The sequence below is a fragment of the Ciona robusta genome, chromosome 8 (genome assembly GCF_009617815.1).
Source record: "Ciona robusta chromosome 8, ASM961781v2".
NCBI lineage: Eukaryota > Metazoa > Chordata > Ascidiacea > Phlebobranchia > Cionidae > Ciona > Ciona robusta.
The window spans coordinates 1,613,329-1,629,124 of NC_143242.1; the positions used below are offsets into that span (position 1 = coordinate 1,613,329).

A 15,796-nucleotide genomic window follows, 5' to 3' on the forward strand; every position below is an offset into this window, starting at 1 on the left:
TTCTTGAATGTAATTTTCCTCATCTCTTCTTCCAGATTCATGGTTTCTGCGTAAGGTTTCATTTTCCTTTTTGAGTTCTTCATTTTGATGCTTAAGAAACACAATTTGCTCCATTTTACGTCTTCGTTCTACTTCCTTTTGATGCAAGTAGTTCATATTGTGAATGGCACTTTCAAGGTCCATGCAACGAGATGTCAGTTCATCAACAGATTCATTTCGAAGCATTTCTGCTCTGGTGTCATCATACATTCTATCAAAATCTTGCACAAGAAATCGGTCACAGCTATCTTCATAACCACAGCTTCCTTCGTAGTTAAACATATCATCAAAACTGTCATTGGATTGGGTATGCACGTGGTTTCTATTATCATTTCCGCTGTCACAATCTGAATTCGTGCTCTCATCACTGTGACGCTGACTGGAGTCAAAGAGTTGGTTTAAACCAATGTCTTTGTCATCGAATAAGAACTGTGTTGTGTTAGCTGGAGCATTGATTTTTGGCCTTCCCAGAAAATGTTTCGCCGAATACGGAGCAAATTTTCCCTTTTTGGAGCGACGGCACTTCTTCCTTTTTTGAAACTTCTTGCCAGGTGATATACTTGAATCACTAGAGTCCATTTTTTCTGCTGTTGACTTATGTATGTCTAATGGTGCTTTGAATTCCCCAACAAGCTGGTTTGGTACTGAAAATGCTGTAATGTCCATGGTCATATTGTATTGTTAGAACAGTTCACAAAAACCTTCACGTATATAAACGTTATACCTTCTAAAGGCGAATATCCTCTTCGAGCACAATACAACTATTTTTCGCTTAGTAGTAATGTAAAGCTTTGTTACAATCTTCTCTCTAGTAACAAACAACTGACGTACTGCTTTTATGATGTCGCAATACTTATTATGGCGTTAAAATCGTTGTCAAAACGTTTCGATGACGCAATAAATTACCTTTTTCTTCGCAATTGAAAATAGGTCACATAGAAATCATGTGATCTGACGTAATAGAACCGCAACTGATTGGGAGCTGTATTAACATTGATTTCAAAACACGGCTGCAATGACGTTACACTTTACTAATGTAGGGTTAAATTAAAAATGTTAGCTAAAATATGACTATATTATAATTTTAACTTTTTTTATACAAATCTAAAAGACAATCTAATTCTATAACCTATTTACCGGGCTAACGCTGCAATTTTTTTCGCGTTAAACAAAGCGGGAAAGTAGCCAAAAAGGGGACAATCAACACATACACGACTGGAGCTAAAGTACAAAACAGCATCTGCTAGCACCATCATTGTCTTGACGGGTAGAATGTTATCAAGATTAACAATAGAATTCCTCGAACCTCCAACGGTTTAATTAATGGTAAAACATAACCTCTTGTATAATAATTACCGGTGTGATTAAGATCCTTGAATATACGAGAAATGAAAGTAGGCCCTGGTGTGGTACTTGCATATAGGTATAATGAACCTGACTATTATGGAATAATAAGTAAAATTTAATTACCACAGCTTATAGGTATTATCCTTAAATGTGTTTTCATGAACTTGCGATTACATTTTTCTGAGCACTACAGTGCCGCGATTTTAGGTAGAACACGACAGGTTAAACAGTTCCATAACGCACAGGTAGTATCAATAAATAGGCAAAAAACAAGTCTCGTACTTTTAGCGAAAACGCTATAAACGGTCGTCTTCACAAATATCACATTCAGGGTAGCCTGAATATGTATCTGGCTTATGGCTACTCGCACTGCTATCTGTTAAATTAGAAAAAGATTCGTCACTTGCAGAACTTCGAGCTGAATTACTCATTCGTTCTAAAATGTGTTCACACGGATAGTTTGCCTTATTACTCTGGCTTAACGTATCGTTATAAGAATCGTTTCGTATCGGTTGGCTTGAAAACGGCGTAGATCTTGTACATGATCTTTGACCGTTTGGTGAGTTTGGACTTATGTTACCATACACGTGAATTTCCATCCACTGTGCGGCGGTAGAGGCCAGTTGAGTCAGCCAATTTCTCTGTAAAAAGATTAAACAATTAATTGAATAAGGAATCGAATAGTTTTAAATCAGGCATATGGCAATGTACCTTTTATGAAAAACAAATATAGATTTTATAAAAAAATAGCATGTCGTTGTGTTAACAATGTAATTGAGTTTCAAATAAATTATATTAACCTCGGGTTAAGTGTTAACTATTGTTTATTGTTTTTCACCTTTGATTCTTCAGAAGATGCTTGTAGCATAGTTACTGACGTCATCTGTTGGAATCGATTCTCTTGCACCAACACGAAAGCATTCTTGATGCCAAGTGATGACGCTTGGTCTGCTTCTACGTCATATACCATAAACCTATCAAGGGCTACTGGTTGGCGGAATACTGATAGAAGAGTCCCATCTTTTAAGACCGAGTGTCGCTTTAAACTGGAAGGCACTTCGGAAGATTTCTGAATAAAATTATTGAAATGATAAGCAAGGGGCCAATTCACGTTGTATATATGTCCTAACATATATACCTTAGTCTCCTAAAAACCAAGCACAACGTATACTTACTCTTTTGCCTTTCTTTGGTTTTGTAAATAGAAGCATATCGTCGAATAATAATGCGTATATGTCGGTTGTACGGTTACTTTCTGTAATACAAATACAGCGTCGTTAAAATCTTGTGTGAATAAAACAGCACAGCAGCTGTTTACAAAAGTCGGGCTGACATCGGGTTCTGAGAAGGTCGATTGGCATTTATGAAACAATCAAGCACACATTGATTTACCTTTTGACCTAAATTTAGCTTTATAGGTGTGGCGTGTGGGCAATATATAAATTAATCAACTGTACAGACCACTAAGCAGGTGAAATAAATTATTCTACTAACAGTAGTACAAACCACAAAAATATATCCATGGTATATTGTTTTATTGTTACAAAGTTATGTTTGAAACGGGAGATCACTGCTTGTATTTTATAACCGCCATAGCACGAGGGTGTTGTTTTAACATCGCGGCACCCGTTGCTTTAAAAAAATCAAGACTTGTCAACAATCGTATTCATACAGCAACAACAAAACAATTAAATAAAAAGAGGATCTACGAAGATTGACTTACCAACGACTGTAAGTGTCCCATCAAGCACCAACTGACGTCTTGGACTTCCGATTAAATTTCTACATGGCTGCTGGGCGAGGGCATGACGTAAAGACTGGAATGGAGAGAGGTGTTGTTATGAAACATGACACTACTCAGTGCAGTCATTATTTATTCTATTATCCGACATCCGCTCATTCCAGACCACATAAGAGAGGGTTCGAAATTTTAGTTAAATTAGAGTTACATAAGGGGACAATTGACCTGAGCAGACAGCCCAGGTCTATTGTCCCCTTATGTAAGTAATTAAGTTTATATATTCCAGACGATAATTTACATGAAAGAAGAATACGATATGGCCTTATATTTTGGAAGTTAAAAGTATATTTGCCTATATTTGTACCTACTGAGCGCATTGCAAAAGCAACACTTATAGTTTTCTACCCACCTCAGGTAAAGCAGTTTTCGTATCTAAATCGTATACAGCCGGCCATGAAATCGAGTTCTGCAGATCTTGCATTAACTGGAAGTGAGAAAGCCATGAGACTTTACCTTCAAGGGCCTCTGAATATTTAAAGCAATTGTTGTTGTTAGAAATACTTTAAACAAGGATATCTTTAGTTTTTCAGCCTATAATAAATGTATAAACCAACGTCTACTAACTTTGTTATATATACATGTGTAGTAGGGGTGGGGGAAGATATAGGACACGAAAATTTAAAGAATTATAGAACTGTGTCTTTACGACTCCCAGAGACCGCCGTTAATTGTTTGAAACACAATTAGGATATTTGAAACCCGACTATATATAAAATATATAAAATACATAAAGAAGCACTCACGGAGTGATTCCTGTACTTCGTGTAATGTATTCTCTATAGATGAGCTTTGATTGGGCTCTGCTGTATATTGCGCAATCTTCTGAAGCAGTAGTGGATATTTAACCAAACGCTGTATTGGTGCAACGAGAAAATCGGTCAACTTTAATCTCTGGCATTTCGGGTTACGTTCACACCACTGCGAAACAAGGTTTAATAGCAAGATTGAAATTGGGATTCTTAGGATTAGGTTGTGATCTTGATGACCCCATCTTACCTTTATAAAAGCGGCGTAATCTTCGTTTGATTTGACCTCTTCCCGATACGTGATTGAGTTACCATAAGATGTACAATATCTCTGGTATGGAGGACACATGACACTGCCAAACTAAAACAAAACATACATTATGTTTTCAGTTAATAAATTCTATTTATAAAAAAACTATTTACTGATTTACTAAAAGGTGGCCTAGGTCAAGAAATACCACGTTCTTTAGTATTTAGCTTACTAACGAACTTTATATGAAAGCAGTATATAAAGGTAGCGCTAGAGAAATTCGAACGTATTTCCAAAATAAATTCCATCAAAGTTTAGACAATTCAAATGTACAAGTATTTTTTCACACAGCACTTGTTGCATAATAGCCGGGTACTAGGAAATTTTGCAACGGGTTGTCTGACGTTTGATAATCACATATAAAATCATGGTCATGTTCATTATATTGCATTAAAAGTTTATCAGAAATCTATTTGCAAACCGCTTGCTTGCTGGTTCATTTATAACGAACAAATTACAGACACACTACTGTAGATATATGTGCATTACACACTATAGGTATTTTTTTTTTGATAGACAGTTTCATGCTCGATACAACACTTATAAAATCACTCACAATATTTAACTATTATATTTACTTACCTTTTCAAAAGCTTGGACAATCGCGTTTGCACTGCTGAACTTTTCACTCCTACTAGCTTCAACAACATTCAACAGGGTGTGGCAAAAATTCATGCTAACCTGGTGTACACGATTTAATGTTAATATAACATAAGATTGACAGTCGTGGGTCAAGCAAATTTCTAAGGATCAATCAAAAATGAAGGTTAAGCGGTGGCAAGTGTCTCACGGTTCACGGGTGTCTTAAAAGTCGGACAAGGACCGTTTGCATCAGTATAATAGAAGGATTGTAACTTTATATGGCAAATATCACTGACTAAAGTGCCGCAATAACAACTTTGATTGTAACGCATGATAGGTACATATAAGGAAATGTGACTTCTCATTAGAAGAATTGATTCTTTGTGATTGGTTTGTAGTACAGCAGTAATTAGCTGTAATCCCCGTGTACCTATACATTGTGGTCGACAAGCAACTCGGTTTGAGAAAATTCCTTTAGACTGTTTTGCTTTTCAACAACGAATATAGAGTAATGTTTGAAATATGTGAGCATTCTGATTTTACGTCATAGAGAGATTTATGTGCTCACCTTGCAAAGCTCCTCTAGATTAGCGAAGATAGAGCGAAGATCGACTGACAAGAGATACCCTTCGCACTGTAATTCTTGTAGCGGTTCCATAAACACCTGAATGACAGGGGGTACTTAAAACACATTATTAAAGCAAACGTGAGTCCAGTTTATTGCATAAAACGAGCTATCAAATATTTCATCAATGTTAAACTTCTAATCCACCGTTTACCAAATTTTGCTTAGTTTATGCTGCGTTGCCTGAACAAAATATTTCAAATGCTAAAAAATTTTGCACTTTCGTGTTGCTGACAAGTTATTGATGTTTTGAAACCTACCTGTTGCAGGACAAGCAGGTGATCAATAAGATACGTTCTTTCGGACGCAAAAAGTTCCCACACAGCGTTCTGTCTCTTCCTGCTCCGGGCTTTGGGATTATCTATAGTTGGCGATGGTAAACTTATCGAGCTCGATGTGCTGCCTCGCCCGTCCTCCTGTACAGTGGAATGTTGTCTTAAATAACACACGAGGGATAACTCGCCGCGAAAGTTAATCCATTGCGCATTAAATAGGGATTCATAGATCTATTTTACATATATTTGCATTCGTTTTTACCTATCCGTAAGTACATATATATATATATATATATATATATATATATATATACATATATGTATATGTATATTTTATGTTGAATAGAATAACTTAAAAGTAGGCGGGCAGAGTAAGATGGGACCCTTAAAAGGTGCATACCAACGAGAAACAACAGTTTGTATATGGATAGAGATGCCTAAATGTGACCTAAAAGTACCATCAAAGGTTCCCCCAAAAAATACAGCTTCTAACAAATTGCGTGAAAAAACGGCTGGAATTTAAAATATCGGCTGTTTGGACAATGCATAGAATTTTCCATATGAAAAAGACTAAAGTACTAAAGAAAAATCAATTTTTGATTTGAATTTGGTATAATTAATGCTTCTTTTTGTGAATATACAAAAAACAAAAATGGAATTTTTAATATGTTTTAAATTTTAGATTGAACCTAGCTACATGGCAGATTATGCTGACCAGATTATGCTGATCGTGTACACATGACGCCATGACAAAGTGTTATAATAGCAGAACGTAACCGAACCCACCGTGCAGTTATTGAGATCCCTGATAATTAGAGCAACGCCGAGATCTGGTTCTTTAGGTTTTAGTGCTTCTAACACTTCTTCGAATTTTTGTTCTTTTGATCTTTCTTTGTCTTTCTAAAGAGGACAAAAAATGTTTACTATTTTGACTTTTTTTTGCGAAAATATTTACGTTTTTTACATCAGCAGCGAACGCACTTATTTATTCCGTTATGTCAGATATCACTTAAACTTTGTCAGATAAGATCGTGTATTGGTCATAAGTTGCCCACTTAGATTTTAATTGCATATATAACGTAGTTAGAACCGAAGCGTGCGATGTTGTGTTCACACTTAGTTTGTACCAAGATGTACAGGTGAAAAGTGGTTTAAACTTCACGTTTATTACACCGTTTGTTGAGTACCAAATGACCGGGTTGTCAAGATCTGTTTGAATTTCGGCGCTTAAGCCATGTCAACTTTACTGCCGACCTAGTAATCAATACTTGGCTTCATAAACAGCAACGGCGGGCACGATATGACCCGTTAATACTTTAATGCCACAAGTAATTCGCTCATTTGAAACTGCAACTCGACTCAAAGTAACGGTAATCGACGCTACAGAACAAAATGACGCGAGTGTATGACGTACATTACTTCTGAAAACAAGCTAGCAAGCTTGTTTCCGCGAACAGCGGTAATTTTCATGAGCGCATACGAACGACGCTATTACTGCATTACAGCATACATATTCGACAGAGATTATAAGAAATTAATCGACGCTTGTCACAAATCAAAATTACTAGTTCTAAAACTTACCCGAAAGTGTAAAAAGTTCCACTTTGATCTCTTCATATCTGCAAACGATTATGACAATTACAACGCTGTACTAAGTTCAATGCACAATCGTATAATGTTAATATATAAACATATATGGTACATTGTTTTGTAATGCAGATTACATAACAGCCAAGTATGAATGAGGTCATACCTGGTGACGATTCAACGTGTTGATTATTTCGCTGTAATGTCGCAATCGTGTCTGACAGCAACGACATATCTGACTCTAAAAATAAACTTCGTTTTATATGCTTACAAAATTCAAGTCTAGCGTATAAAACAAAATTCAAGTCTAGCGTGTTTTTTTAAAAAACGGCACATACCAAGTTAAAAAATGTCCTTAAAGAATCAATCGTAGTCGTCATATTACACGACTTACATAACAAGCTATTATAAAGCGGTAATGCTAATCATATTGTTCTATTGTTTGTCGCAAAAGCAAAATATATGGAAATGCATTCGTTTTATAATTCTTGGTATATATGTTACATATGGCCAGGTTTAAATATGTTGTCAGCTAGACCACTATGAAAGTGCACATACTGTATTTAATTGTTTCGTTTACCGTTCACTTCGCCCACATGGTAAAATAAATAGATAATACAAACCTGGTAAAGTCGATACGAGTGCAGCTCTTCGTGCCGTTGGTCGGATCGGTTCGTTATCTGGACTCCCGGTACCTTTTCCACGGCCTAAACTGGCGAATCGTCTGAGAATTTTAACAAGTATTGATTGTAGTAGTTGGAGGGCCTCCCGGACCCGAAACCTAAATTTGTTCAACGATCTACCAACAAAACCCCACAACGGTAATATTATACCGAAGTATGTATGAGTCATGTATATACGCCAACCATTCCGACGAACAAGTATTCACTTTTAATCAATATTTTCTAAACCGAATGAAGCAGTTGGTTTTCGAAAATACATCACCATAGTTGTTAAAATTAAATGAGAAGAATGCGATCTTACCTCCCATCTTGCATAAAGCTGTTTACGACAGTTTCCGAACATCTCCGATTTTTCTCGAGTTCTTCCCACGTGATCTTAGGTCGGGACTCCCTGCAAATAAAAAGATCACAAGTGATTAGCCGTAGCTCTTATTAAAACCTTGAGGTCAGGCAAGACAGAAGGGATCTAATGCGGTTAAAGTCGCACGGATTATATACAAGCGTCGCCGCTGCGTCGAACCGGAGATAGACAGAGATTACTGGTGGAAGTGAACAAGTGAATTCACGAACCCATGTGTGGAGGTTTCTGGGTTGGAGCGCCACGCAGCATGCGATTTGCGTAACAGGTGTGACTTCATGGAGCCAAGCATCACAAACAGGTTTGAAATTCCAATTAACTCACAATTTTACTCTGTTATTCCAAACCAAATATTAAATTTTTATTAAAGCAAAATGAGTTACATTCGGCAGTAATGCTTTCATAACACGACAATCTAAAACTAAATCGGCTCATCGCGTAGCATCTGACTAAAACGATCCTAAAAAGAACCTGTTTACGTACGACAGTAGTGGCTGAGTGTGAAACTTAGCGCTTGTCTTGACTGTTTTGACTTGGCGACCCTAAACCGAAACCAGCACGGTCGATTGTTTCGCCTTCTATCCCTGCGGCTAGATATAGCACAAAATTAAATAACGAGGTCAACTGATATAGACAAAAAGAAAACATGACTCTCTTGTGCTATTGATTCTCCACTGAGGAAATCTGACCAATAATCAGAGATCGCGTTTGTTGTTTATGTCATGGCCCTTGGGACACAATTAGCGTTGAACCTACCGTGTAGAATTAAACACCTTTGCAAGAATGGAACCGTCGCTAACTGTTTTCTTTACCCTCGATTTTGAGGGTGTGGATCGCCCGCTTGAGTTCACGTCAGAATTTTTGCCGCATTGTGTGAGGAGGTTGTCGCTTGATGAACGAACACTTGAGACTGCGGATGCCAAGTAAGTGCGTGAGTGCCACAGAGGAGCGACCTCCTCACTGTCGCTTGAGCTTTCGGCTTCAGAACCGAAGGGAGAAGAGAAAACGAACCGAGATTGTGATTGGAGATCTTCGGAGCTTGCCACAGAGAGGGAAGGACTGTTCCGGAATCTTCCACGCGGAAAACATTCTTCTTCTGCCAGAGTAATCGTAAGGTTGCTCGGAGACCACGGAATTTCTTCTTCCACCTTTTTCCGCGACCTCCTTGTCAATGAGAGTCTTTTTATCATTTTTAGAACTTTAAATAGCACAAAATACCTAGTGATAAAATCGCTGCGTTCTTGGTTCTGTTGGTTAACAAATAAAATAAGTGGGGGTGAAAAACAACATGCCACCGATCTATTTTTAAATACCGCGTAAACCGGAGACTGTAACTCTACGTAGCTATGACATAACACGCATCAATAATGCTGTAGTTACAAGATTGACGGTTTTACTTGGAATGGCAAATAAACATCACATTTATTTTTAAAATCTTTAGGATGGTTCAGCACAATGAAACGGCAGGTGCTCCTTTCAATATCAGTCAGCGTAAACTCAATCAATTGTGAACTTTAAATGCACTGCAGCTGGTATATCCTGGCTTCTATAGTATTTGTATGTCAGCAAGCCATACACCTTACATGTGGTCTTATAAATAGACTTTATATGAACAAAGCATAATGGTTTTCAAATAAAATTTAATACGCCGACATCATGCTACATGAAGTACAGCAGACAGAACTTTAATTGCTTAGAGCGACAACCAAACACACAAGTAATTTACATTCTTTTTCTATCTGCTACAAACAAGGACATAACCTCATCTGCTGGAGTCTCTCTAAACAGACACGGTGTGTTTTAAAGTTAGTTAAATCTAAACAAACCTCCCACACTTTTGCGTTAATTATAACTGTTTACAACCGATTACAATCCAAGCTCCATGTGATAGACTTGTAGAAATACAACTGTTTCAATTGTGACAACACTATATAGTATATGAGATACAACCCTTCTGTACGAGCATGTCGAAAAGCTTGTTCAGTTCAAAGAATAAAAGAGACGTTACGAGTTTCAGTGCTACTGCTTCACGCAACAACACGCAGCTAGGTTTTGTTGACGTATTTACGCACGTTGCTGACGCTATACGTGGCGGACCTTTAATGCAGCAGTTGCGTACGAAACTCTACGATGTAATTTCTACTTAAATCCCGAGTACAATGTGCAGGTCGATGCGGCAATGCGATGAACCGTATGCGAAACCGTTCTTTTGCTGCGCATTCTTGGAAATCACGAATTAAATAAGAACCGATCTTGTATGACTAAGCTGTTTCTAGCAAATCCATATAAGTATGAACAATGAAATATACGCGAGATTATACAAGATAAAACACAAAAATTGGAACCTATCAAATATGCACGACGGGTAATCTGATATTTCTGTAAATGTCACCATCTCGGCATAATCATTAATGATAGTCGCGCTCAAAACAGTGATTTTATTCCTGCTTGTATATTGGTATTTTTTACCATACCTAATGAAACGTAAAAGTAAAGCGAAATCGAACTGACAGTTTAGAATTGGAATACTAATAAGACATTTTAACAAAACAAATCTGCAATATTGATCGTTATTTACTTAAACACATTTCCCCTAACACTAAATGCTTAATTTAAAATTCACATAAAGAGCAATCTTCTAGCTGTGCTTTTCGACGCCGTCTGAGTGATCGAGTTTATACGATGCTTTCACAACGGCCGCCTGGCGAGAAGCAATACTCGCGCGGTTGCCGACGATTGGAAAACGAAGAAATGTTTATGGTAGTCGCAGCCAGCCGGGATATTAATGCGAGCAATGAAGGAACGAAAGTTGATCACAGGCGAGAGACGCTGGTATGGGCCGTGACGTCACATGCGTGAAAAGTGGTCTCGCGTATAATTATGTGAGCAGCACAAATGTTGCTTTTGATTTGATTAGATGACAAATATATGCACAGTGACCACATAAGCTCCCAGGAACCATACTCTGCTGTTGAAGATAATTTGAACAAACAGAGAGATATTAACAACTAAGTTTTTTTTGTAGCAGTAACACCTAACAAATAATACGTTTGGCACAACTGCTTACTATCAAATAGACAAGTCGAAGGAACGTAATGATCGTAATGCAACAGGCAGCCTTATTAGGTAAATGCATCTTACTCCATAGTTCATTTGCGAACACATGTGCACTTATAGTTCCACTTATTTGCTTTTTTAACTTTTACCGAAAATAAACACCCGATGGACGTGTACCACCTGTAGACGTCCTTGGTTCTAGGCCCAAATATATTTTCGAAATGTACTATTATAACAAATGGGTTATATACATTTCCAATTTATCGACGGTTATGTTCAATTTCTAAGAAATGCTCATTCGAAAGACCGCGTTATTTCTCTAACCCAACGTCTATACTAACTTTGGTCTTACAGTTGCTTTACAAGCAGTACTAAAATATCTTGTACAAGTTTGTTCTAATCTACATACCCATCTTCTTAACAGGCACTGTACGCATCAGTACTATAAGTATCAATAGAATATAACATTGTATACATTTCCTCTCTACAGCAGTTGGCTATATTATGGTCTCGTCACATTTCTAGGAAACCTTCTATATTTTCATACAACATTTTTGTACACCTTATATCGATGGTACATGTTTGTCTTTGTAGCAAAACATAATGCTTTTAATGAATGATATTATACCACTCATAAAATACAGTTTCAGGCTTTCAGCATATAGTTTTTTAAAATTTCGTTCAGGCCTTAGAGTACCAATACATATATGGAATAGACTACACATTATATTGCTATATCCTGTGCTGTCTAATACTGCTACTCTATAAAAATAACAAGCTTAAATTAAATACAAAAGGTACATACTTTGACATATTTGCGGTTTTCTGGTCGCCAATTTTTTTGCCTTGTTCCTACAATTAAAGTAACTATAGTTTAATATGTTGTACGTTTAACAAAGCCACAAACTATGTCGTATTTACCTTTAACTGGACGTCTGCGTTCATAGCATCTGAAATACAAACACATTTAATTGCTTTATGATCGCCGACGTTAATTAAATAGAAGTTATACGTGACCGTTTAGTGTCAAGCTATAGTAAATAAACGTCTCACATGTTGTTGATCCGTTAGATAGCTGTTTATGACCGTTATAACGAGCAAAATTGATCAGAGGTGCTGCATATGTTTGCTCACCCTCCTCGCTGTCCGAAATTAGAACCACGTTCTAAAAAAAGTACAATATTTTATAAACAATTTATTAAAAACTTTTTGTTAGACAATAAACCATAACGTTGTGTTGCGCTACCAAATAGTCTGAAAGATAAGTAACCTTTAGAATAAAAACAATTAAGAAAAAACTCTTTTTAGCTATAAGCTAATCTTTGCTAACCTTTTCAGGACAAAATCTATAAGTCTGATTTATTCTTACTACTGGTGCTTAATAAAAAAAAAAAATGGCGCTAAAATGAGAAAGTACCAAGGGGTTTAAACTATGTTAAAACTGGTTCAAAGCTATTAGCAAGTTGTTAATGCGCTGCTGTACTTTAAGCACAGGAAGTGCGTATTTCAAGTTAAAAAAATACAGTCAACGCTATATGCGCTGTGACTAAATTTGTATAAATACATTTTTGCCTATAAACAAAAATTAACGTTAATTTTAGTATACAGAAGTACATGAAACAAAACTTTACTTCAAAACAGGGTAGGCCTACATTGAATATAAATTGTTGTGGAATAAAGAAAAAGGGTAATACTGGCCTCGTTCTCACTGCCGTCTACGTCTGGGGATCCATTCGCCATAATAAGCGGTATCTACAGAAAAAGAATCGAAATTACGAACCGAATTAAATGAAGATATACGACAAGTCTTAAAGATGGGAAAGATAAGTTTGATTTGGAAACCGCAATCAATGCAATGCCCAACAACATTCAAACGAATGACACTTATTTATTTTGACGTGGAGGGCAGCGAAAGGCGTTTATAAGCAGCCGGGAACCATATCATACAAGCCCGCCTACCAATTACCCATATGCAACCCATTAATGTGGGTAAATGTTTCTATATAAAAGACAATTTTATAAATGATTGCTGACCACTGTTGGGATACAGCAATAATCTACCGTGCCAAATAACACAACCGCGGTATCATACAGGGCAGGCATTACTGTCGTCATATTGTATATGTTACATTTAAACAGTTTTCTTGTTGTGTTCAATGTTATCATAATCGTACATGGGATTGACTTAAAAAATGTTGCTAATGGTTTCATTTCAAAAAAATGTAAGCGATCAAAAGCTAATCTAGAAAAAAGTAAATTTGTACAAACACCTGAACCAAAAGAGCCTTGCTGGCTAACGAAGCCACGCTGTCCGGAGAGTCGCTTCTGGCAGGACTGCTTCCACCACTGACATTTTTGACAATTAAGTTTCTTCGGTAAAACCTCCCGATCAGGCCAGGTTGCTTAGCAAAGGTTGGAGATGTTGGTACAGAAAGTGACTTCCGCTTGTTCTGCAGCGTGCGTGATGTAATAACAGACTTAGCGTTTAAGAACTTCGGCTCTGTAAATCCAAGCGCTACTTCATGATCTGCTGCCTCGGTTTCAAAATCTTTTTCCGAAACTCCAAACCTCTCAGCAACGTCAGATACCTCATCATTTTCTGCTTCAGAATTTGCGTCAATATTTATCGACTTTAACGAGGACAGCCTGTTGGACACTTTTACGCCATTACCCTTTGGCCTATCGTTATTGACGAACACATATTCTTGCATTACTCCGTGCCCAACCGACACAAACGAGGATACATTGTGCGGTAATTCTCTATCGACCATCCATTTGTTTTCCAAGTGCTCGTTGGGTGAATCCCTGGACCCTAATTGTCCCGTCCCAACTTTTCTGTCGCCCATCGATCCACGATCTGCAGGAACACTTTTTGATCTTCGTTTGAAAGCATGACTTCGGTTCAACTCCATGTTTTGTAAATCGATTATAAATTTCTCATCTTCCGATGTGTTTTGGCCAGAACCTAAATCGCTGTCTTCAGATTTGGAAGAAAACTTACTGCGACCTCGGGGTTGCGGGCACTCCTCTGATTTCCAAACACTTTCTTTGTAATGAGGTTCTTCACACATTTTCTCTCGGTCCTGCTTCCACACACGGTGCCTATGGTGGCTTCCATTAGACTCTTGGCTGTATAGAAAGCTATTTACGATAGGATATTCAGTTCTCTCTTCGCCACGCATTCCAATTGTTATTTCAGCTTTCTTAACGTCATGGACAGCATTAAACTGTTTCCTATGTTCTCCAGCAGTCTCATGTATATGCGGTCCAACACGAACTCTCTTTATGTCAATGTTGGACAAATCCCCGATTTGTACTTTTCTAATAGAACTGTCGTCCTTTTCAACTGGCTTAAACGTGACATCTTTATTGTTGTGCACTTCATAAAGTTTCGCTGCCCATCTGGTTTTATTGTGGTTACGCCTTCTGTATGGCGAGTTAGACGTGATATTGGCATCAGAACCTTGCTTTGGTTCCATTCAGCTTAGTTCAATGCGTGCTAATAAACTAACTACACAAAAGTTACCTGTAAGTCAAGTAACTCTGCTTAAAAGTTCTATTCAAAAACAACCAAAATATCTACCAACGTTAAACCGCAGGTAAACAACCCAACGATGCACCAAATCTTCCGAGGCGAACACTTTGCGCTCCAATTTGACCACGCGAGTCATACCAGATATAGAAAGCCCGCGATTGGCGCTTAAAGTATGTCAATATTTATTCGAAGCAATTACGCGTCGACTTTTCCACTTCTTTAAGCCGCTTAACAAAGCGATCGAAGCATCAACGGGACAAAAGTTTGAAGGCAGAATGGAAATCAAATCAACTACGACAGACGACCGAGCTATGACGTATATGTACATCACGCTTAAAACGTCGCCACAGTTCTGTGCCAATCAAGAATCATGCCACTCCGGAGATATATGGGACAGTGTGTACACTATTGTTTAGTCAAGTAAACAATTGGAAACAGAACATGTTGAGTCATAACATGAATATAAAGTTTTATATTTGTTACATGCGTGTAACATCAGCACAAGAACGTTACAATTACATGTTATATATTACAAACATGTTTAAAATACGTAGTATTTACTACGGTGTTTCCAAATATAGATATAAGTAAAGTATACCATGTGTTTATAATAAATATGTATTACCTATTGATCGTTGGAAGCATATCAATAATTTCGTGAAAAGCAGAAGGTATTTCAATAATATTAGTACCTCTAATATTGCTACGCGGGTATTGCTGTCTCGCACAGCCGGTAAAACTAGCGTTTGATGAACGGCGTTATATATTAAGTTCGGAATTATCCAAGTTTATGTCATTTTGATGCAGATGTTACCTTAATAAGTAAACGTGTTTGTACAATCCTTAGTAAA

General features: G+C 37.3%; 1 protein-coding gene across 2 annotated transcripts; it reads right to left on the minus strand.

The window, feature by feature from the left end:
- Positions 1–1,009: 1,009 nt before the first annotated feature.
- Positions 1,010–15,328, minus strand: LOC149732100 (uncharacterized). Of its 2 annotated transcripts, XM_089882747.1 has the most exons (20): positions 13,681–15,328; positions 13,109–13,162; positions 12,464–12,575; positions 12,332–12,360; positions 12,216–12,262; positions 8,297–8,386; positions 7,936–8,036; positions 7,479–7,553; positions 7,307–7,344; positions 6,512–6,625; positions 5,711–5,866; positions 5,394–5,489; positions 4,826–4,924; positions 4,184–4,294; positions 3,931–4,105; positions 3,537–3,652; positions 3,110–3,203; positions 2,562–2,641; positions 2,225–2,455; positions 1,010–2,027 (listed from the first exon to the last, which is right to left on the minus strand). In XM_089882747.1, the coding sequence occupies exons 1-20, from the start codon at positions 14,887–14,889 to the stop codon at positions 1,683–1,685; spliced, it is 3,372 nt and encodes a 1,123-aa protein (XP_089738873.1). In that variant the 5' UTR covers positions 14,890–15,328; the 3' UTR covers positions 1,010–1,682. The 2 variants fall into 2 exon arrangements, with proteins under 2 accessions (XP_089738873.1, XP_089738874.1); XM_089882748.1 differs by lacking the exons at positions 12,216–12,262; positions 12,332–12,360; positions 12,464–12,575; positions 13,109–13,162; positions 13,681–15,328 and adding an exon at positions 9,110–11,039.
- Between the last annotated feature and the right edge of the window lie 468 nt (positions 15,329–15,796).

Excerpts from the sequence above, each read along its gene's own strand:
- LOC149732100 (XM_089882747.1), bottom strand. The coding sequence starts at position 14,889 with ATGGAACCAAAGCAAGGTTCTGATGCCAATATCACGTCTAACTCGCCA. Across the intron at positions 13,163-13,680 it reads GCAAGGCTCTTTTGGTTCAG|ATACCGCTTATTATGGCGAA; the intron begins GTGTTTGTACAA and ends CTTTTTCTGTAG. Across the intron at positions 5,490-5,710 it reads ACCTGCTTGTCCTGCAACAG|GTGTTTATGGAACCGCTACA; the intron begins GTAGGTTTCAAA and ends CCTGTCATTCAG.